Source organism: Oncorhynchus mykiss, chromosome 8, assembly GCF_013265735.2.
Source record: "Oncorhynchus mykiss isolate Arlee chromosome 8, USDA_OmykA_1.1, whole genome shotgun sequence".
NCBI classification, from domain to species: domain Eukaryota; kingdom Metazoa; phylum Chordata; class Actinopteri; order Salmoniformes; family Salmonidae; genus Oncorhynchus; species Oncorhynchus mykiss.
This window is the reverse complement of record NC_048572.1, coordinates 31023802-31047427: the sequence shown is the minus strand read 5'-3', so window position 1 is coordinate 31047427 and position 23626 is coordinate 31023802. Positions and strand designations below refer to the sequence as shown.

The window sequence follows — 23626 nt, the reverse complement described above, 5'->3', positions numbered from 1 at the left end:
GAGGTTAAGATGACAACGGGGCATGTTTATTGGTTGATACAGTGACTGAAACGTATCGGGGTGCTTGATTTGAAGACCATCCAGAAAATGTAAATCACACAACAGGAGATGTGACTAACGCACAATAAATATTCCACGACAGGTGGGTCTACTTCCAGGTGACTTCCTCGCCAGGCTTCAGCTCCCTTTTTATAGAGGAGAAAATTCAGAGAACCATTAGAACTCAGATTATTTCTAGGAATGTATGCTTTAATGTCTAGATACTGTCATGCCTGATAAACACTGGGACCAAGCTATACTGGCCTGGTTTCACATCCACTACAGTTGCTTGAAAATAAATCTGTGCCAGCACAGTATGGTTCGCATCTATAGTATCTGTGTGGGTGCTGCAGATTTATACCTGCTGTACAATGCGCTTTTGTTCCTGAAAGCGGTCAGCTTCTGGTCCTGTGCTCTGTCCATGTAGATCCCGATAACAAAGCCAAGGGGGACAAATATGTTAACCCAATGGTCACGCATCAGGGCAGCAAAGTTCACCATACTTCCTGTTGGTGACAAAACACACGTTTTTTAGTTTACTGTATGCAACCAAATTGTATAAGAAATCTTTGGTGCAGCATAAGTTAGCATACCAGTCTTTCTGATGTCAATTTCATAAGCAGTTGGTAAAGGATGAAAGTCATAACATTTGGCAGTCAATTAGCTAGCTACAGTAGTTTAATCTAGCAAATTTGTCAAATTGCACATTTGCTAAATACCAGCCAAACGTTTGGACACCTACTCATTCAAGGGTTTTTATTTACCATTTTCTACATTGTAGAATAATAGGAGACATCAAATAACACATGGAATCATGGAGTAACCAAAGTGTTAAATCAAAGTAACCACCCTTTGCCTTCATGACACTCTTGGCATTCTCTCAACCAGCTTCATGAGGTCATCACCTGGAATGAATTTAAATTAACATGTGTGCCTTCTTAAAAGTTAATTTGTGGAATTTCTTTCCTTCTGAATGCGTTTTAGCTAATCAGTTGTGTCAAGGAAGGGTTGGTAAGCAGAATATGCCCTATTTGGTAAAAGACAATCCATATTATGGCAAGAACAGTTCAGATAAGCAAAGAGAAATGACAGTCCATCATTACTTTAAGACATGAAGGTCAGTCAATCCAGAAAATTAAGAACTTTGAAATTCAGTTGCAAAAACCACATTGGCTAACCGGGCTGCCTGCGTTGTGTCCCGCCACCCACCAACCCCTCTTTTACACTACTGCTACTCTCTGTTCATCATATATGCATAGTCACCTTAACCATATCTACATGTACATACTACCTCAATCAGCCTGACTAACCGGTGTCTGTATGTAGCCTCGCTACTATTTTCAACTGTCTTTTTACTTTTGTTTTATTTCTTTCTTTACCTATTGTTCACCTAATACCTTTTTTGCACTATTGGTTAGTGTCTGTAAGTAAGCATTTCACTGTAATGTCTACTACACCTGTTGTATTCGGCACACGTGACAAATAAACTTTGATTTGATGGGTCCAAATTTGAGATTTTTGGTTCCAACTACTGTGTCTTTGTGAGATGCAGAGTAGGTGAACGGATGATCTCCGCATGTGTGGTTCCCACCGTGAAGCATGGAGGTGGTGGTGTGGGGATGTTTGGTGGCGACACTGTCTGATTTACTTAGAATTTAAGGCACACGTAACCAGCATGGCTACCACAGCATTCTGCAGCGATATGCCATCCCATCTGGTTTGCAGATAGTGGGACTTATTTGTTTTCAACAGGACAATGACCCAACACCTCCAGACTGTGTAAAGGCATTTTGACCTCAACCCAATTGAGATGGTTTGGGATGAGTTGGCCCGCAGAGTGAAGGAAAAGCAGCAAACAAGTGCTCAACATATGTGGGAACTCCAACACTGTTGGAAAAGCATTCCAGGTGAAGCTGGTTGAGAGAATGCAGAGTGTGCAAAGCTGTCAAGGCAAATGGTGGCTACTATATACTTAATTTTATCGACAGTGTTTCATCCATTGATCCTAAGAGAAAATGATAGCGAATATGGCTTAGTTGCCTTTATTTACTTACCCCACAGCTAGCCTTAGCATCGCCGCTATTGAAGCAATGGGAGTGGTAGAGCTTATGACAGGACGCTTCAAAATGCATGCCCAAATCCTGTCACTAAAAATCAAATGTTATGTGGTCCTCTGTTGCTCAGTTTTTAGAGCATCGCGCTAAAAGGATAGTGGGTTGGAGTCCCGAGACCACCCATACTTCAAATGTATGCTCAAATGACTAAGTATCTTTTAGATAAAAGTGTCTGCTAAATGGTGTGTGTGTGTATATATAACACAGTGCCCTCGGAAAGTATTCAGACCCCTTGACTTTTAACACATTTCCACTGCAGACCATTGAATATGTACCCCGTATGCAACAGAGCCAAGAGTGTGCAAAGCTGTCATCAAGGCAAAGGGTGGCTATTTGAAGAATCTCAAATATAAAATATATTTGGATTTGTTAAACACTGTTTTTGGATACCACATGATTCCCTATGTGTTAGTTCATAGTTTTGATGTCTTCACTATTATTTTACAATGTGTAAAATAGTACAAATAAAGAAACCTCATGGAATGAGGTGTCCAAACTTTCGACTGGTACTGTATATCAACTGGTTACCATAGATAGTTTGTGTCCACACAACTGCTATCAGTAAATATTCAATTTCTGACAAGAATGAGTGTATTTGCTAAAATCTAGAAATAGCTAGCTATATCAGCTGGTTATCATAGCTAGTTTTGTGTCCACAACTGCATCAGCAAATAAATTAATTCCGGTAGCTACCGGTAACTATTTTTTTTAGCTAGCTAATAGCTATCGTCAACTATTTTTGAAATTATATATCTGTGTTATTAATCTAAACCAACAAGCTAGCTGACAATCATGGACTCAATAGGACCAGCTAACATCGTTAGCTAGCAAGCCAAATGCCTTGATTCTTCCCACAACAATTCTACAGTATGTTGCAATTGAATTATATATATTGTAAGTATTGCACTGCTATAGAAATACTTATAACGACGTCAAACTAATAACTAATTTATAGGAAAGCATAAAAAAAGTGACTTTACCTAGTCTTGGCCTTCGACTTCTCTTGCTCACTGGCTCTCAGAGGACGTTGGACCCTACCAACTGCTCTAAAATGGTGTTGTTTCCTTCTAACAATGAATCATTAAAAAATACTTTTTAATTCAATATGACTTCAACTTCAGAATATTAGAACATTCGTCTGGGGGATAATTTCAATGTTAAAAACGGGTGCTTTCTTCTTTGAAAATAAAAGTTATTCTATTCACGATGCGATAAATATGACTTGATGGTACCTCCCAGTGACCTCTCACATTTTCAGCGGCAAGCTTCCGCTTCATTGAAAGACTTGTTGACAATCGTTGCTGAAAATGCCGTAATGTTAGACTGTTCATGTTATTGATTTCTTTGCTCAGTTTTTGTGAAATAGTATATGGCACTTTATGGTATGTTACTCTATGGCCCATTTTTCTAGGACAATTAGTCTGATGGCCAACTTAGCATGCTAGCTAACGTTAGCTAGCTTGGACTGCAAACATACAATAGGTAGCATGGCGTCTCTAACTAGTTATGTATGATGAGTAGTGTTAATAATTGCTGTGTAAGTGTATCATGTCCATGTACCGTTCATGGACCATGTCTGTTCACATTATTATAAAGATCAGACCTGTTCGTCGTCAGTCATATTTTCTGCATGTGAAAGTGGCTCGAAATATATAGCCATCTTGTTGATAACTAGGTAATGGTCTTGTCCCTGCAGTATGACAGCTGAGGAGAATGACTTCTATTATCAAACTGACCGCTGTGTCAGGGGTGCAGGAGGAGTCTGCCCTCTGCTACCTGCTGCAGGTGGATGAGTTCCGCTTCCTCCTGGACTGTGGCTGGGATGAGAGCTTCTCTATGGACATTATTGATGCCATGAAAAGGTAGAACACACATCATCTAAGCCAGTAGTTCTCAATGGGGTACATGGCCTATCCAAAGGGAGTACTTGGTAAGACTCAGAACATAGGCCTAATGATTGGTTACACATGAAGGGGCACATGTGCAGAGCAAAATGTGATTGGAGGTACGGATTGAGAATCACTGATCTACGCTATCTAGACATTGTCTTTGATTACTGAAGTCTAGAACTTATCCCTGTCACTCAGATCTCTTACGGGCCATTCCACTTCTCAATAGGTATGTCCACCAGGTTGATGCGGTGCTCCTCTCCCATCCTGACCCCCTGCACCTGGGGGCTCTGCCCTACGCCGTGGGCAAGCTGGGCCTCAACTGCCCCATCTACGCCACCATCCCTGTCTACAAGATGGGTCAGATGTTCATGTATGACCTGTATCAGGTAAAGGCATGGGTGTGTTAACCTGGTCCCAGATCTGTTTGTGATGTCTTAGCAACTCAGCAGGACAGCACAAACACATCTGGGACCAGGCTAGGGGATGTGTGGGTGATGTCCTATTGAACAAGAGGTGACCGTGCACTGTAAAACTATTCTCACTATTGGGATCTGTTGTTTTGGTAGTCGCGCAACAACACTGAGGACTTCAACCTGTTCACCCTGGATGATGTAGACTGCGCTTTTGATAAAATCCAGCAGTTGAAGTACTCCCAGATTGTAAATCTGAAAGGTCAGTAAAACATGTATCAGTCTTACATAGTGATTGAATTATCATATTTCTATTGGGTAACCTCCTTGTTATAGCTGAAACACTGGTTCAAATGACCTTTTTACTCTTCTGGACAGGGAAAGGACATGGTCTGTCCATCACTCCACTTCCTGCTGGTCACATGATCGGTGGGACCATCTGGAAGATTGTGAAGGATGGGGAGGAGGAGATTGTTTACGCAGTGGACTTCAACCACAAGCGAGAGATGTGAGTAGAGACTGGATAGTGCATGTTTATTTTGCTGCTGAACCTTCAAGGTACAGTACATGACCAAAAGTATGGGGACACCTGCTCATCGAACATCACATTCCAAAATCATGGGCATTATTATGGAATTGGCCGCATCAACTTGAAACAGCTGCGCGGCAATAATGACCTGACCTGTGTCCCATAATGAACCTCTATTTCATATAGAACCTGGCTAATAATGACTAGCCATCTTTTAAATTAGCATGTCCTTGCAGGGCTTGACATTCAGGCACACTACATGATCAAAAATATGTGGAGACCTGCTCATCAAACATAATTTAATTTCAAAATCATGGGCATCAATATGAAGTTGGTCCCCCAACATATTGTAAATCTTTCCTCCAGCCACCTGAATGGGTGTACATTGGAGTCGGTGAGTCGTCCCTCTCTGCTCATCACAGACTCCTTTAACGCTACATACGTGCAGCCGCGTCGCAAACAAAGGGACGAGCAGCTTCTAAGTAAGTTAATCAACTCTCACCCATGTGTGCAGTAATGCTATCCTGATCACAAATATTTTTATGCTGTCTTGCCAACTCCTGTGGTCACTGTCACACCATGGCCATAGCTAGACAGCACAAAAAGATCTGGGCCCAGGCTACAGTAATACCTAAACGTTGAATATTAAAAAAATGTCTAACCCGCCAATAATTTCCCCCTTCAGCCAATGTGATGGAGACGCTACGTGGTGACGGCAATGTGCTGATTGCCGTGGATACGGCGGGCCGTGTGCTTGAGCTGGCTCAACTACTGGACCAGATCTGGAGGACGAAGGACGCCGGTCTCGGGGTCTACTCTCTGGCCCTGCTCAACAACGTCAGCTACAACGTGGTGGAGTTCTCCAAGTCTCAGGTCTCGGCCACACGCATTTTATTTATTTATTTGTATTTTATTTTACCTTTATTTAACCAGGTAGGCTAGTTGAGAACAAGTTCTCATTTGCAACTGCGACCTGGCCAAGATAAAGCATAGCAGTGTGAACAGACAACACAGAGTTACACATGGAGTAAACAAATTAAGTCAATAACACAGTAGAAAAAAGGGGAGTCTATATACATTGTGTGCAAAAGGCATGAGGAGGTAGGCGAATAATTACAATTTTGCAGATTAACACTGGAGTGATAAATGATCAGATGGTCATGTACAGGTAAAGATATTGGTGTGCAAAAGAGCAGAAAAGTAAATAAATAAAAACAGTATGGGGATGAGGTAGGTAAAAATGGGTGGGCTATTTACCGATAGACTATGTACAGCTGCAGCGATCGGTTAGCTGCTCAGATAGCAGATGTTTGAAGTTGGTGAGGGAGATAAAAGTCTCCAACTTCAGCGATTTTTTTTTGCAATTCGTTCCAGTCACAGGCAGCAGAGAACTTGGAACGAAAGGCGGCCAAATGAGGTGTTGGCTTTAGGGATGATCAGTGAGATACACCTGCTGGAGCGCGTATTACGGGGTGGGTGTTGCCATCGTGACCAGTGAACTGAGATAAGGCGGAGCTTTACCTAGCATGGACTTGTAGATGACCTGGAGCCAGTGGGTCTGGCGACGAATATGTAGCGAGGGCCAGCCGACTAGAGCATACAGGTCGCGGTGGTGGGTGGTATAAGGTGCTTTAGTGACAAAACGGATGGCACTGTGATAAACTGCATCCAGTTTGCTGAGTAGAGTGTTGGAAGCAATTTTGTAGATGACATCGCCGAAGTCGAGGATCGGTAGGATAGTCAGTTTTACTAGGGTAAGTTTGGCGGCGTGAGTGAAGGAGGCTTTGTTGCGGAATAGAAAGCCGACTCTAGGTTTGATTTTCGATTGGAGATGTTTGATATGAGTCTGGAAGGAGAGTTTACAGTCTAGCCAGACACCTAGGTACTTATAGATGTCCACATATTCAAGGTCGGAACCATCCAGGGTGGGGATGCTAGTCAGGCGTGCGGGTGCAGGCAGCGAACGGTTGAAAAGCATGCATTTGGTTTTACTAGCGTTTAAGAGCAGTTGGAGGCCACGGAAGGAGTGTTGTATGGCATTGAAGCTCGTTTGGAGGTTAGATAGCACAGTGTCCAAGGACGGGCCAGAAGTATATAGTATGATGTCGCCTGCGTAGAGGTGGATCAGGGAATCTCCCGCAGCAAGAGCAACATCATTGATATATACAGAGAAAAGAGTCGGCCCGAGAATTGAACCCTGTGGCACCCCCATAGAGACTGCCAGAGGACCGGACAGCATGCCCTCCGATTTGACACACTGAACTGTCTGCAAAGTAGTTGGTGAACCAGGCAAGACAGTCATCAGAAAAACCGAGGCTACTGAGTCTGCCTATAAGAATATGGTGATTGACAGAGTCGAAAGCCTTGGCAAGGTCGATGAAGACGGCTGCACAGTACTGTCTTTTATCGATGGCGGTTATGATATCGTTTAGTACCTTGAGCGTGGCTGAGGTGCACCCGTGACCGGCTCGGAAACCGATTGCACAGCGGAGAAGGTATGGTGGGATTCGAGATGGTCAGTGACCTGTTTGTTGACTTGGCTTTTGAAGACCTTAGATAGGCAGGGTAGGATGGATATAGGTCTGTAACAGTTTGGGTCCAGGGTGTCTCCCCCTTTGAAGTACCAGACAATCTTTAAAACAGTTTTAAGTGTTTGTTTCAGCCTGCCTGCAGTGCCAGATAGGTGGGGTTTACACTTTTGGGACTGTTCCATTGGTTCAGTTGCACCGTGCAAGCTCAGTGAAGCAGAGCTAAAGTATTTGAAAGATCTCATATAATATTTGAACCCAGGTCTCTAGCTCACTCACCATGAGGAGATGTGATCAACTTTGTGCTAATGTTCACTTTTCAATAGTGCTCACTGCTCAGTCATACATTTTGTGAAACATATTACAATGATTGACTTTTGTGGGATGGATTTAATCTTTTTATCAATGTTGTTGTAACACACGGCGCATGTCCTGCTAATATTGTGATTTTCCTGTCATTGTAATAGGCACGTTAACAAGAGATGTGATTCTGCCTGTTATATTCTCCCCCTACAGGTGGAGTGGATGAGTGACAAGCTGATGCGTTGCTTCGAGGACAAGCGTAACAACCCTTTCCAGTTCCGCCACCTGTCCCTGTGCCACAGCCTGGCCGACCTGGCTCGCGTGCCCAGCCCCAAGGTTGTGCTCTGCAGCCAGCCCGACCTGGAGTCTGGCTTCTCCCGCGAGCTCTTCATCCAGTGGTGCCAGGAGGCCAAGAACTCAGTGATCCTCACCTACCGCACCACGCCTGGCACCCTGGGCCGCTACCTCATCGATAACCCCGGGGAGAAGATGCTAGACCTGGAGGTGAGACTAGGACAGGGGTCGGCAACTAGGTTTGCCTTTGGGGGACTTTTTCTGGGCTAGTTGTCAACGGGTCAGAACGTAATTAGTATAATAGCAGCCCAATTCATAGGCCTACACTACAAATGGGACACCATTGGTCCAATGCAGCCGTTTTTTTTATCTCAATCAAATAATAGTGTTTTTTAGTGTGTTTTCAATTAACATGGTCAAACAGAAACAAAATGAGTGTCTAAGCAAAGGGCAATTTCTCAAGCAAGAAGTTTGCTATGACTGTTTTTGAGTGGTCTGAGTAGGGAGGGAAAGACTGAACATTTGCTGTTATTGGCAGAGGTTTGGAACGTTCTTCTTGGTCTATTAACTAATTTGCCGCTTGGTGATGTCACCATTGAAGGCCAAAACTCCCTCCCACCTTAAACAGGAATAAAGTTTGAAACAGCTCTGACACTAAAAGATCATTATCATCATTTTCACAGTATTATTCCAACCTCAGAAATGTATATAAAACGTCACGATTTTGACTGCACTGGGCCTTTAACACATCTGGTTAGTATAATGGACATAAATAAACGCAACATGCAACAATTTCAAAGATTTTATTGAATTAAAGTTCATATATGGAAATCTGTCAATTTAAATGAATTAGGCCTAATCTATGGATTTCACATGACTGGGAATACAGATAGCTTAAAAAAGGTATGGGCATAGATCAGCGAACCAGGCAGTATTTGGTGTGACCTTCATGTTGATTGGGGCCTGCTCTTCTTCAATGGCTGTGTGAAGCTGCTGTATATCAGCTTCCAGGAATTGTGTACAGATCCTTGCGACCATTGGGCTGTGCATTATCATGCTGAAACATGAGGTGATGGCGGCTGATGAATGGCACAACAATCGGCCTCAGGATCTCTGTCACGGTATCTCTGTGTATTCAAATTGCCGTCAATAAAATGCAGTCGTGTTCGTTGTCTGTAGCTTATGCCTGCCCATACCTTAACCCCACTACCACCACCATGGTGCACTCTGTTCACAACGTTGACATCAGCAAACCACTCGCCCGCATGTCCCCATACACGTGGTCTGCGGTTGTACAGTCGGATGGCTGTATTGCCAAAACTTCTAAAACAACGTTGGAGGGCGGCTTATGGTAGTGAAATGCACATTAGATTCTCTGGCAACAGGTCTGGTGGACATTCCTCCTGTCCGCATGCCAATTGCACGCTCCCTCAAAACTTGAGACGTCTGTAGCATAGTGTTGTGTGACAACTGCACATTTTAGTGGCCTTTTTTTATTTCCCCCAGCACAAGGTGCACCTGTGTAATGATCATGCCATTTAATCAGCTTATTGATATGCTTAGTAACGTGTGAAGGATGTGAAGAAATTTGTGTTCCACATTTGAGAGCAATAAGATTTGAGCGAATGGAACACTTCTGGGATCTGGCAGCTCTTGCTGCTATTTATTTTTTGTTACGTGTCTATAGTCAATTCAATGACAATAACATAATCATTTCTATCTGATTACACTGATATAATCAACAATGTCTTTACTAAATTAGTTTTTAAAATATATTTTTTCATGCGTTGATTGGGGAGAATCATCTTGCAATCAAGAGAAAATGACGCTCTCAAAACAAAGGTGGCTAATGAAGATAGACGTTTAAGGGAAGACTGGGCCCAGAAATATGCATTCTTACCATATTTCTCCAATGTCGAACCAGAGTGTCTTTTTTTGCTACGAAACTGTTGCTTTTTGCAAATAATGAAGTCTGGGACGTCCTTATGAATCTAAGCACGGTAGCCTACTTTTCAAAAGTTAACTTTCCACCCAGACAGCATCCCGACAGATGCAGAAAATGTTTAGCTTAGAGTGACAGGATAGCAAATTCCATTTTTTTTGTCTCTTTCGAATATAGGTCGTAGCACAGCTTCAAAATGTCATAAAGAGAAACCATATGCGTCAGTCAGATATTTTGCGTACATTTTATAAAGCTTGTCTGTAATGTAAGGCACCAGTGTTGAGCATCGTTATAGAGTGCTTTATGTAATCGGGGTCCTTTTTTATTATTTCATTTCAAAATATTAAGCTAACAATAGGTAGGCTATCCCTTCTGTCCTTTTCTTTAACAAAGGATATGTCATACCCTCACATACCCCCCTCAGTTGAAGCCCTGCTTTAAACCAAACACTCCAAGCCTTTCACAGACACAGAGGTATTTAAGGAGGGAATTCATTGGAGGATTTGGATACCGACAAATCTATGGAAAGCATAAATGCGTCTGTCAAACAGGTACGCCGAGTCTGTGCTTCTTAAATAGGAAGAAATAGTCGAATTCAAATGAAGAAAATGAATTACTCAAATTACTTTCAGCCTCATTCGCTGTCCAACACAGTTGGTTGTACGCGGCCGCCGCTTCACGTTTCATGACTAGGCTTGTCACGATTCCCAAATATTACAAACAATAGGATACCAGGCCAAGGATCACGATACAGAGTAGTATTGCGATGCCATGGTGGAAATTGGTGGCCTAGCATCCTGTTCGCCCCGTCCCCCGGACGCTTGTTCACGTTTTCTAAACCTTCTCCAAAAACCTGTCACTGAAATTCCCACTTCTATTCAATACAACACATTGAATTTAACGTCACACTGTTAAGTGTATAATATAATACTGCATAGAATGGCTGATTTGCTAATATTTGCAAAGGCGTTCCTGTGATTTGGCTGGAGGAATGGGAAGAAGGAATATGGAATGGCATCAAACACATAGAAACCGTGTTTGATTCCATTCCTCTCATTCTGCTCCAGCCATTGCCACAAGTCCTCATACCTCCTATGATATACCTGCATAATGATCTGCATGTAATTGTGTCACTGAGGGTAAAATACTGCATAATGATCTGCATGTCATTGTGTCAGTAAGGAGAAAATACTGCAGAATGATCTGCATGTCATTGTGTCAGTAAGGAGAAAATACTGCAGAATGATCTGCATGTCATTGTGTCAGTGAGGAGAAAATACTGCATAATGATCTGCATGTCATTGTGTCAGTGAGGAGAAAATACTGCATAATGATCTGCATGTCATTGTGTCAGTGAGGAGAAAATACTGCATAATGATATGCATGTCATTGTGTCAGTGAGGAGAAAATACTGCATAATGATATGCATGTCATTGTGTCAGTAAGGAGAAAATACTGCAGAATGATCTGCATGTCATTGTGTCAGTGAGGAGAAAATACTGCATAATGATCTGCATGTCATTGTGTCAGTGAGGAGAAAATACTGCATAATGATCTGCATGTCATTGTGTCAGTGAGGAGAAAATACTGCAGAATGATCTGCATGTCATTGTGTCAGTGAGGAGAAAATACTGCATAATGATCTGCATGTCATTGTGTCAGTAAGGAGAAAATACTGCATAATGATCTGCATGTCATTGTGTCAGTGAGGAGAAAATACTGCAGAATGATCTGCATGTCATTGTGTCAGTATGGAGAAAATACTGCAGAATGATCTGCATGTCATTGTGTCAGTATGGAGAAAATACTGAATAATGATCTACATGTCATTGTGTCAGTATGGAGAAAATACTGCATAATGATCTGCATGTCATTGTCAATAAGGAGAAAATACTGCAGAAGGATCTGCATGTCATTGTCAATAAGGAGAAAATACTGCATAATGATCTGCATGTCATTGTGTCAGTGAGGAGAAAATACTGCAGAATGATCTGCATGTCATTGTGTCAGTATGGAGAAAATACTGCAGAATGATCTGCATGTCATTGTGTCAGTATGGAGAAAATACTGCAGAATGATCTGCATGTCATTGTGTCAGTATGGAGAAAATACTGCATAATGATCTGCATGTCATTGTGTCAGTATGGAGAAAATACTGCATAATGATCTGCATGTCATTGTGTCAGTATGGAGAAAATACTGCATAATGATCTGCATGTCATTGTGTCAGTATGGAGAAAATACTGCATAATGATCTGCATGTCATTGTGTCAGTATGGAGAAAATACTGCATAATAATCTGCATGTCATTGTCAATAAGGAGAAAATACTGCAGAAGGATCTGCATGTCATTGTGTCAGTATGGAGAAAATACTGCATAATAATCTACATGTCATTGTGTCAGTATGGAGAAAATACTGCATAATGATCTGCATGTCATTGTGTCAGTATGGAGAAAATACTGCATAATGATCTGCATGTCATTGTGTCAGTATGGAGAAAATACTGCATAATGATCTGCATGTCATTGTGTCAGTATGGAGAAAATACTGCATAATAATCTGCATGTCATTGTGTCAATAAGGAGAAAATACTGCAGAAACATCTGCATGTCAGTATGGAGAAAATACTGCATAATGATCGGCATGTCATTGTGTCAGTATGGAGAAAATACTGCAGAATGATCTGCATGTCATTGTGTCAGTATGGAGAAAATACTGCAGAAGGATCTGCATGTCATTGTCAATAAGGAGAAAATACTGCAGAAGGATCTGCATGTCATTGTGTCAGTGAGGAGAAAATACTGCATAATGATCTGCATGTCATTGTGTCAGTATGGAGAAAATACTGCAGAATGATCTGCATGTCATTGTGTCAATAAGGAGAAAATACTGCAGAATGATCTGCATGTCAGTATGGAGAAAATACTGCATAATGATCTGCATGTCATTGTGTCAGTATGGAGAAAATACTGCATGAAACCTTCTTTCCTCTTCAGTTAACACATACTCACTCTCATAAACACACAACACTCTCTCTCTCTTTCACATACACACACTGCTTCCAATTTTCCAAACGTTAAGACACCAAATAGAATGTAAGGAGGACCAGATAAACATAGATGTTTGATATAGTTTAGGCTTACAGTAGTTAGGCCTTATATCAATTATACATTTTTCTTTCTTCCTGTGCCAATCAAATGTGCCTAAACCTACTGTCAAGTTACCAGGTTGTTAGCTAGCTAGGTTACATGACTGAACACTGTTATCAAACCAATAATTAGCGCCCCGGGATTAGTTTAAAACGGCCTGCGACATGGTTTGTGAAACAATATAAACTGCACGCGAGTACCGATAGAAAGAATAAAAGGCATCTCTGGTAATATGGGTCTTATTTTCTTAATGTTTAGGCTAGAGACAATGTGTTTTTTTTGCTGTAAAGCTGCAAACATGCTTGTCGCAAAGCGGTGCTCCATTTTCCCTCCCTGACACCCCGAGTCTGCATGACAGCGAGCTTGCAAAGTCTACTCAGATCGATCCGTGCTCTTTGTTATAACAGGCGATGAAATGATACAAATGTATCAGCTTTGCGCACTAATCCTATGTAACAAATGTACAATTCTAACAACAAAAGACTCATAAGGGTTTGGGTCTGCATCCCTGCTCGCCATCGCGGTTAAATTATATTGGGGGTAAATAAAACGGACGGAGGAATAGACGCGTGGACAGAGTGAAGCAGGTGAGTGAGCACTGGTAGGGGATGCGGCTGGCTGGTTCCAGCTGACACAGGTGATATGCGCTTGAAAGGGAAGTGGATATTGGACCTGCATATACAAGTGGCTGTTGCTTCAATTCAACTGAATTTATAAACCAAACTAACTTTCTAAACATGTTATAACCGGCACCAGCAGGTTCTTAATATTGGTAGGGCTGAAAAAGTTGGTAGCATCATATGAAATGGTACTACAGTATTCTATAATGTTATTGTAAGTGTCATGACGTTTTGGTACCTTGATATTACACCATGGTACACCAGCACAACCTGGCACGCTTGCCTTATTAGTTGACTGTCTCTTGCACTCTCCTCATGGATTGAATTTCAAATGTAACTTTTGCATTATTTTGGCGGGGTAACTTCTTCTTGGGACATTACATTTGGATCCGATACTATTTGGGGAACCCAAAAAAATAGAAGAGCAGCTGTGCGGCCATTTTGGCTCCGACTGATAGCTTTTTGGATGTATTTATTTTGGTGCAGCATCTCCCTAGGGCTCTTCCTGTCTCTGTTTCCGTCTCAACTCAAGCGTGGAACAGCTTGATGTGTCACTGGCATTCGCACTGTTCCCCCCCCCCCTTTTTTCTCCATTTCATTTTCTTGTCATGTTGACAGATTAGAAAACGGGTGAAGCTGGAAGGCAGGGAGCTGGAAGAATACCTGGAGAAAGAGAGAATGAAGAAGGAAGCTGCCAAAAAACTTGAACAAGAAAAAGAGTGAGTCTCTGACACTGTTTGTGTGTTTTGGGCCTCAACTTATTTACAATATTTGGGCACCGTGAATAATATTCCCAGACATGGGTATTTTTCTGTGTGTGTTACGCGCATGTGTGCGTGGAGGACATACTATACAGATTCATGAAGTTGGTCTCCGGGAACGAAGATGTTTGTTTTTGAGATGAAGAAACACAGCAAGATTGTGTGTGTGTGAGTCTAATATATTTGTGTCTCTCAGGGTGGATGTGGACTCCAGTGACGAGAGCGACATGGAGGATGACCTGGAGCTGCCGGCGATGGTGAAGACCAAACACCACGACCTGATGATGAAGGGAGACGGCGTCCGCAAGGGCAGCTTCTTCAAACAGGCCAAGAAGTCCTACCCCATGTTCCCCACCCACGAGGAGAGGGTCAAATGGGATGAGTACGGAGAGATCATCAGGTACTCTAGTCATTAAACTATTACCCTTTTCACACTAAAGCGCTGATCAAAACTGAGCTGTGCTGACCTGGTTATGCATCAACCATAGTTTGCTGGACAAGGGAAATATCAGCGCCAGTACAGTCCGGTTGGTAGAAACCCCTTTTGAATAATGAGCTATGGATTTTTTGTTGAAGCAGAGCTTAACTTCACACGATGATGTATTAATTAATGACTGTCTCCAGGCCGGAGGACTTCCTGGTACCAGAGCTCCAGGCCACAGAGGAGGAGAAGAACAAGCTGGAGTCGGGCATGGCCAAAGGAGACGAACCCATGGACCAGGACCTCTCATCCAAAGTACCCACCAAGTGTACCTCCACTACAGAGAACCTGGAGATCAAGTAAGTGGGCCTACCCACCTAAATTGAAAGCAGACTTCTTCAGAGAGCCTCTCAATGCAAAAAAAACTATATGATTCATTTTTATATTGTAATGATTCACACGGAACACATCGTGCTGAAACGTGTACGTTTGGGATTTTAATTATCCTTGTGGATATGCCAAGACTATAGTTATTTTAATATGCGCATAATATTAAAAGTACCTTTAGTATTTTTCTCTAATATTATCAGGGACCCCCTCTCAGGCAAACCGGCGACCCACCCCCATCATACGTTAGCAAGAGAGAAAACATTCACATGTCTTGTCGTCAAGGGAATGATAATGGCATGTCATGTTTTTTATTCTTATTTTATTGCTTTGGTAGATCTTTTTTATTTTTTATTATTTTGATCTCCCCACATAATTTGAATAGGAAGTGTAAACTCCATAAACAAAGGTAACTCAAACACATTTTTGCTAAGAGTAGCTGTTTAGCGGCTTAACAGCAGCACTTGGTGGCCTATTTGCAGGTCCTTTTTCAATCCTATGTCAGATACTCCAGTGAGTGTAATTTGCTCAGTGCTAAGAGATATAGTTTGTATCATTAGAAATAACACATTCTCCTCTTTTCTACTGTAGGTATGTAATTCAAAATGTGTTTATTTTGTTGCTAGCAATATTCATAAAAACATTTTATATATACATTTTTTTTGCTGAAAATAAGTGGTCTGCCAGTTGTATACCGCTGATAGTATATATCTTTTTTTTTACATCAATTTAAAATGAATATCTTAATTCTTATTTAAAATATTGAGAAATTATAAATTCTTATCTGATCATTCTGTGCAGAGCCAGGGTGACGTACATCGACTACGAGGGGCGTTCAGACGGCGACTCTATCAAGAAGATCATCAATCAGATGAAGCCTCGGCAGCTGGTGATCGTGCACGGCCCTCCCGAGGCCAGCCTGGACCTGGCCGAGTCCTGCAAGGCCTTCACCAAGGACATTAAGGTCTACACACCTAAGCTGCAGGAGACTGTGGACGCCACCAGTGAGACACACATCTACCAGGTCAGTCGGGTTCGAATTTTATACAAAATGCCATGCTAATTTAAAATATTTTGGGACAGATTGACTCATGCCCTATATGATTGTGAATAATTGACATAGAATGTTGTGTTATCACAATTCACCAATCAGAATGACGATGTGCTTAAGTAACTGCAACTAATTTAACCCAGGTCATCTTAACCCAGGTCATCTTAGAATTTTGTAACTTGACAGTGGGTCAATTGTGTATAAGGTTAATAATAATATTATTATAATATATGCCATTTGAGTTACAGTCGTGTGTGCATAAATATACCGTACATGTATTCCTGGGAATCGAACCCCACTATCTTGGCATTACAAGCGCCGTGATCTACCATCTGGGCTACAGAGGACCCAGTTAAGCAGTTTGTTTGTGTGCAATAACATTTTAAATGTTAAGCTTAAGCACTTTGTCATGTATGCATGAAATATTTGATTCTTTCTGCCCAGGTGCGGTTGAAAGACTCGCTGGTGAGCTCGCTGCAGTTTTGCCGCGCCAAGGACACGGAGCTGGCGTGGATTGACGGCGTGCTGGACATGCGCGTGGTCAAGGTGGACACAGGCGTGCTGCCCGAGGAGGGCATGATGAAGGGTGAAAAGGGAGCTGGCGAGGAGGCCGTGGAGGATGGCGAGCTGGCCATGGACGTGACCCCTGCTGACGACGGCGCCACAGACCATAGTGTGGTGGCTCAGCAGCGCGCCATGAAGACGCTGTTTGGCGAGGACGTGCGCGAGCCGTCGGAGGAGAGTGACGTCATCCCCACCCTGGAGCCCCTGCCCGCCCACGAGGTGAGAGAGCGAGAGATGGAGGGGAAGAGGAGATGTACTGTAGCGAGAGATACTGTGGATAGACTGAGGGGAGGGCACAGAATAGGGGAGGGTTGGCTGTAATCCCTTAGTTCAGACAAAGGGAGAGAGAGGAGCTAGAAAGAGGGTAAAATTAGGTGGCTTTGTCCTCAGTGAAAGAGGATGGGAGAGGGCTGACCCGAGGGAGAGGGAGACTAGTGTTGATCCCGGGACCGTTTTTTATTCAGAGAGGGAAATGATAGGTTGAGTGGTTCCTCTCTAGGGTTCTTCCTAGGTTCCTGCCTTTCTAGGGAGTTGTTCCTAGGTCACAATGCTTCTACATCTGCATTGCTTGCTGTTTGGGTTTTTGGCTGGGTTTCTGTATAGCACTTTGTAAAAAAGGGCTTTATAAATACATTTGATTGATATGACAATAGACACAAAGAGCAGCACAATGCACAGGAAGAAAGCTAGCCTGTGGCTAATTTAGCAACAGAGAGAAGGGAGCTCACAGAGTAAAACTGATCTGAGGTTATATGTATAGAAATTATTAGTGATGGGGGGAAAAAATTGATAGTTACAAATCGCAATATTATTTTTGGATGACATTATATTGATATTTGACTCTAAGTATTGATTTGTATAAAAATAACATTTATTTGATTTAGCTAGATAATGTTAGCTAGTGCTACCTGTGCCCACTTTTTCATCCAATAGCTTGTTCTCCATCTTCTTTTTAATAAGTAGTTTCTCTGCAGCAGCCTTATAGTGAGCAATATGTTTGGGACGTCACACCGCAGCAAAGTCGCAGTATCAAACCGCAATACATATGGTATCGGCACAGAAGGATGGTGACAATGTCAGATTGTGAGGTCCCTGGCAATTCCCAGCCCTAGAAAATATATGGTTAGGGTTCTACAGAGTCCACATTCAATAGAGTCAAGCTGATCTGAGATCAGATGTAAAGAAGCTATGAAGTTGAAGTTGCACTACAGGGGTAAAAAAACGAGGGTGCCAGTGAAGAAAGATTTCGCTGGTCACGTCTGTTTTTGGTTCACAATTTCCTTTAAAATTAAAAAAAAAAAAAATTCAAACAGCAATGGGTATGCAAACCAGGTATTCAAAACGTTTGGGACAAAGTCTTGGTTGAATCTTTTGCGATGTGCGATTCGGTCGTCATGCACTGTATGAATGAAAAATGTCTAAAGGCTTTCTCAAAAAAACATACCAATTAAATGTTGAATGCAAAGTAGGCCTACCTGGCAGAATCATTTCATGATGATTTGTATCGATCACGGGGCATTTGTTTTGCAAACTCAGCCATCACATGTAGCCTACACTGTACATTGTAACCTCTTTATTTTTTATTATTTTTATTATTGTTCATAGACCTCTTAAGTGGTCTGCTGATGTGGTTTAAGCGTTGTTGTGGACTTGGTACATCACATTTTTTTTTTTTTTTTTTTTCTATAAACAAAAAGTGTGATTATGAGAGTGAAAGAAAAAAAATCTCTGAAACCTGGATCATGAAACCGGGAAAAACGGAATTTACCAAAAGATAAAACTGATTTTATAGGGCCCTACAACTGTAGAGTGACTTTTATAAATCGCTACCAATAACACTAGTATGGAGATTGAGTAAAAATGTTTTATTTTTTTCCATCCTAACAACAATGTACACTATATATACAAAAGTATGTGGACACCCCTTCATATTAGTGGATTTGGTTATTTCAGCCACACCCGTTGCTGACAGGTGTATAAAATCGAACACACAGCCAAGCAATCTCCATAGACAAATATTGGCAGTAGAATGGCCATACTGAAGAGCTCAGTGACTTTCAACATGGCACCGTCATAGGATGCCACCTTTCCAACAAGTTAGTATATCAAATTTCTGCCCAGCTAGAGCTGCCCCGGTCAACTGTAAGTGCTGTTATTGTGAAGTAGAAGCATCTATTAGCAACAACGGCTCAGCCACGAAGTGGTAAGCCTCACAAGCTCACGGGATCACCGAGTGCTGAAGCACGTAGCGTGTATAAATCGTCTGTCTTCAGTTGCAATACTCTCTACCAAGGTCCAGACTGCCTCTGTTATCAATGTCAGCGCATCAACTGTTTGTCGGGAGCTTCATGAAATGGGTTTCCATGGCCGAGCAGCTGCATACAAGCCTAAGATCGCAAGATGCACAATGCCAAGCGTCGGCTGGAGTGGTGTAAAGCTAGCCGCCATTGGACTCTGGAGCAGTGGAAACGCGTTCCCTAGAGTGATAAATCATGCTTCACCATATGGCAGTCTGACGGACGAATCAGGGTTTGGCGGATGCCAGGAGAACGCTACCTGCCTTAATGCTTAGTGCTAACTGTAAAGTTTGGTGGAGGAGGAATAATGGTCTGGGGAAGTTTTTCATAGACCGGGCTAGGCTCCTTAGTTCCTGTGAAGGGAAATCTTAGTGCTACAGCATACAATTACATTCTAGAAGATTATGTGCGTCCAACTTTGTGGAAACAGTTTGGAGAAGGCCCTTTCCTGTTTCAGCATGACAATGCCCCCGTGCACAAAGCAAGGTCCATACCGAATTGTTGAGATCGGTTTAGAAGAACTTGACTAGCCTGCACAGAACCCTGACCTCAACCCAATCGACCTGTGAGCCAGGTCTAATTGCCCAACATCAGTGCCAGACCTCACAATTGCTCTTGTGGCTGAATGGAAACAAGTCCCCGCAGCAATGTTCCAGAAGAGTGGAGGCTGTTATAACAGCAAAGGGGGGACCAACTTCATATTGATGCCCATGATTTTGAAATGAAGTGTTCAATGAGCAAGTGTCCACATACTTTTGATAATTTAGTGTACCCGGATGTCAAGCCCTGCAAGGACATGCTAATTTAATAGGTGGCTAGTCATTATTAGCTTGGGTCTATATGAAATGCAGGTTCATTATGGGACACAGGTCAGGTCATTATTGCTGTGAAAAATTGGTGCGACCAAATCTTGTGCTGATACCATCAACTGAAAAAGTTGGATTCACACCAGTGCGTGCCACAAGTGCAAAAAGTTTGTCTCGAGCCCTGAACTAATCCACAGAGTCCAACTGATCGGAGGTCAGATTTACCAGTATTAAAAACTGTATGGTTGGGGTTCCACAGAGTCCATTCAGTTCAACTGATCGAAGATCAGAAGTGTGTTCAATAAGGTAAATACTTTGTGAACATGAGCTAACACATTCCATTTGTTTTGTGTTGGCCATGAAGTTGCGGAATTTTGCTAACGTTGTCAAAAAGCCGGAGATGATAGTGTGACAACACAAGACAACAGGTGAAATGCTTACTTACGGGACACAATGCAAATAGTCCGTTAGCCATTTGATTACCTGTTCAGAAGTCTCATGGCTTGGGTGTAAAAGCTGTTGAGAAGCCTTTGGGCTTGCGGTATTAGAGAGAACAGTCTAAGACTGGGGTGGCTGGGTTCTTTGACCATTTTAGGGCCTTCCTCTGACACCATGTGGTGTAGAGGTCCTGGATGGCAGGCAGCTTAGCTCCAGTGAATGGGGGTGTGTTCAGTCCTCCTTTTTCTGTAGTCCACAATCATCTCCTTCGTCTTGGTTACGTTGAGGGATAGGTTGTTATTCTGGCACCACCCGGCCAGGTCTCTGACCTCCTCCTTATCGGCTGTCTGTTGTGTCGTCTGTAAACTTAATGACGGTGTTGGAGTCGTGCCTGGCCATGCAGTCGTGGGTGAACAGGGAGTACAGGAGGGGACTGAGCACGCTCCCCTGAGGGGCTCCGGTGTTGAGGATCAGCGTGGCAGATGTTTTGTTACCTACCCTCACCACCTGGGGGATGGTCCAGGATCCAGTTGCAGAGGGAGGTGTTTAGTCTAAGGGTCCTTAGCATAGTGATAGGCTTTGAGGGCACTATGGTGTTGAACGCTGAGCTGTAGTCAATTAATAGCATTCTCTTGTAGGTGTTCCTTTTGTCCAGGTGGGAAAGGGCAGTGTGGAGTGCAATAGAGATTGCATCATCTGTGGATCTGTTTGAGCGGTATGCAAATTGGAGTGGGTCTCATGTTTCTGGGATAATGGTGTTAATGAGCCATTACCAGCTTTTCATGACTACAGACGTGAGTGCTACGGGTCAGTAGTCATTTAGGCAGGTTACCTTAGTGCTCTTGGGCACAGGGACTATGGTGGTCTGCTTGAAGCATGTTGGTATTACAGACAGGGAGAGGTTGAAAATGTCAGTGAAGACACCTGCCAGTTGGTCAGCATGTGGCCATGTAGGTTTGTAGTTGGAATAGTAAAGTCATTTGCAGTTTGATTATTTCCTCTAAATGCCACAGTAATCCTTAGAAAATATTTTGTTTCATGTTTCACCGTAACATTTTTGAATGTTCATTCAAATTGTTTCTAAGGCTGCATTTACACAGGCAGCCCAATTCTGAGCTTTTTTTCACTAATTGTGTCTTTTGACCAATCAGATCAGCTCTTTTGCCAGTAAATGAGCAAAAAATCTAACATAGTCCTTAGAGTCATACTGATCTGAGGTTAGATGTACAGAAACTGTATGGTTGTGGTTCCACTAATCCACGTAGGATGCATTTACACAGGCAGCCAATTCTGATATTTTGGCATGACCATGGCAAAAGAGCTCATCTGATCAAAAGACCGATTAGTGGAAAAAAAGATCAGAATTTGGTTACCTGTGTAAATGCAGCCGTAGATTACAACTGGTCTGAGATCAGTTGTATATAATGTGTTCTGGTTCTAACCCATACACACCCTGTCTAACTCACAGATCCCAGGCCACCAGTCGGTGTTCATCAACGAGCCCCGCCTGTCCGACTTCAAGCAGGTGCTGCTGAGGGAAGGCATCCAGGCTGAGTTTGTGGGAGGAGTGCTGGTGTGCAACAACATTGTGGCCGTCCGCAGGGTGAGTTGTCCGTCTGTCTGTCCTTCTACCCCAGCACACCACAGTACAGCCACAGTCATTCATTTAGTTAATTCAGCTCGCTTTGACAGCATAAGCCAATCCCAGCCCTGACCGGCGATAAGTACTTTGTAGGCTGAAGGGGCAACCTATGTATAAACAAACCATTTCTGCTGCGTACTAAAGTCAGCACCTCTCCATCTCCACATCTTTTTGTGGATGTTAAAGGGGGGGGGGGGGGGGAATGGTTGTGACTATGCGTGACCCCTCTAACCCTTGTCCGTGTCGCCATCCCCATCCCCCCCCCCCCCCTGTACAGACGGAGGCAGGGCGCATCGGCCTGGAGGGCTGCCTGTGTGATGACTACTATAAAATCCGTGAGCTGCTCTATCAGCAGTATGCTGTGGTATAGGAGAGACGAGCAGCCGCGGAGACGGCGTCGGCCGTTACATGATCACACAGAGACATTCCGTTTGAGAGGAGAGAGAGTGGAGAGAGCGGACGATACCCAGAGGACCACAGTGTTCTAGGTGTTCTCCGCACACAGGCTACCTGAGCTCCCCTCGAGCATCTCCAGCTGTTTTACTTCCAACCGCTGTGTTGATTTCTCCTTTTTTACCCCCTTTGTCTGTTTACTGTTATTTTTTTTTATTGTGCGTCTTTCCCCCCGCAGTGAGAGACAGATGGGCTCTCCCTTAGTGACCTCTCCTTGATGCTAACACATGATGTGCGAACCAACGGTAACCCTTAGGGTCTTTTTTACCTCTCCTCAAACTCCCTCAGCTCTGGAGAACATTCACCACACACTCGCTGGAGAGTGCCAACATCGCTTGACATAGGCTGAAATGGTTTCTGTTTTTTTGTTTTCTACTACTCATTAAATTCCCTTTTTTTGAACAATTTAATTGGTTTGTGTCATATATATTTGCTGTTGGTTGAAAGGGGAACCCGACTTGTATATGTACTGTATGTAGGTTTGGGGTCAATTCAGTTAAGGTTTCAATGAGGGCAATTTTGAATGGAAATTCCAGTTTACTTCCTGAATTGAGTGAATGGAAATGGAATGGCCCCTGACTGTATGTAGTACCGTTAAGGGGCTTTGCTCTACTGTGCTGCTGCAGTTACGGTTTGATAACACTAGATGGAGACATTTTTCTGCCTCTTCCTCCCTCTATCTCTCTCCCACAGCAGCAATTCTAGGGTTGAGAGATGACGTTGTCCCTGCAGTGATATCTTGGAAAATTAGCATAATTCACTCAGTTATGTACATACCAAGGTATAATACTTAATTCTCTAATGCTTATATTTCAGGTAACAAATTAGGTTATATAGTTAAAATTGAGACTGAGGAAAATGAATGTCTTTTTAAAATGGCTTGCTGATTTGTGAAGTCTTCTAATCCACATATAAGGTCAATGTTATTATCCCTGTGAAGTTTAAATTCACCATTGTCTCAGGAGACTGCTTGGGGGGAGGGCG

The 23626-nt window shown here is 42.8% G+C and overlaps 2 protein-coding genes across 4 annotated transcripts; one reads left to right on the top strand and one right to left on the bottom strand.

The window, feature by feature from the left end:
- Positions 1-6: 6 nt before the first annotated feature.
- ndufb1 (NADH:ubiquinone oxidoreductase subunit B1) lies at positions 7-3401 on the bottom strand. The gene is given in 3 exon segments (NM_001165090.2): positions 7-185; positions 401-545; positions 3134-3401. Coding segments are annotated over 2 exon segments (177 nt in total). The 5' UTR covers positions 541-545; positions 3134-3401; the 3' UTR covers positions 7-148.
- LOC110529774 (cleavage and polyadenylation specificity factor subunit 2) lies at positions 3396-23052 on the top strand. Of its 3 annotated transcripts, none has more exons than XM_021612294.2 (15): positions 3396-3535; positions 3850-4015; positions 4272-4431; positions 4612-4717; positions 4834-4963; positions 5351-5466; positions 5670-5857; positions 8029-8319; positions 14441-14541; positions 14780-14983; positions 15208-15363; positions 16193-16415; positions 16887-17225; positions 22016-22150; positions 22467-23052. In XM_021612294.2, exons 2-15 carry the CDS (start codon positions 3867-3869, stop codon positions 22557-22559), a joined length of 2391 nt encoding a protein of 796 aa, XP_021467969.1. In that variant the 5' UTR covers positions 3396-3535; positions 3850-3866; the 3' UTR covers positions 22560-23052. The 3 variants fall into 3 exon arrangements, with proteins under 3 accessions (XP_021467969.1, XP_036841169.1, XP_021467970.1); XM_036985274.1 differs by having other exon boundaries at positions 3399-3470; positions 22467-23048; XM_021612295.2 differs by having other exon boundaries at positions 3432-3635; positions 22467-23047.
- Positions 23053-23626: the final 574 nt, after the last annotated feature.

What these genes read in the sequence shown, in the direction of transcription:
- LOC110529774 (XM_021612294.2), top strand. Translation starts at nt 3,867, where the DNA reads ATGACTTCTATTATCAAACTGACCGCTGTGTCAGGGGTGCAGGAGGAG. An exon ending in CCAGATTGTAAATCTGAAAG is followed by an intron (nt 4,718 to 4,833) that starts GTCAGTAAAACA and finishes TCTTCTGGACAG; the next exon opens with GGAAAGGACATGGTCTGTCC. An exon ending in AAGGGACGAGCAGCTTCTAA is followed by an intron (nt 5,467 to 5,669) that starts GTAAGTTAATCA and finishes TTCCCCCTTCAG; the next exon opens with CCAATGTGATGGAGACGCTA.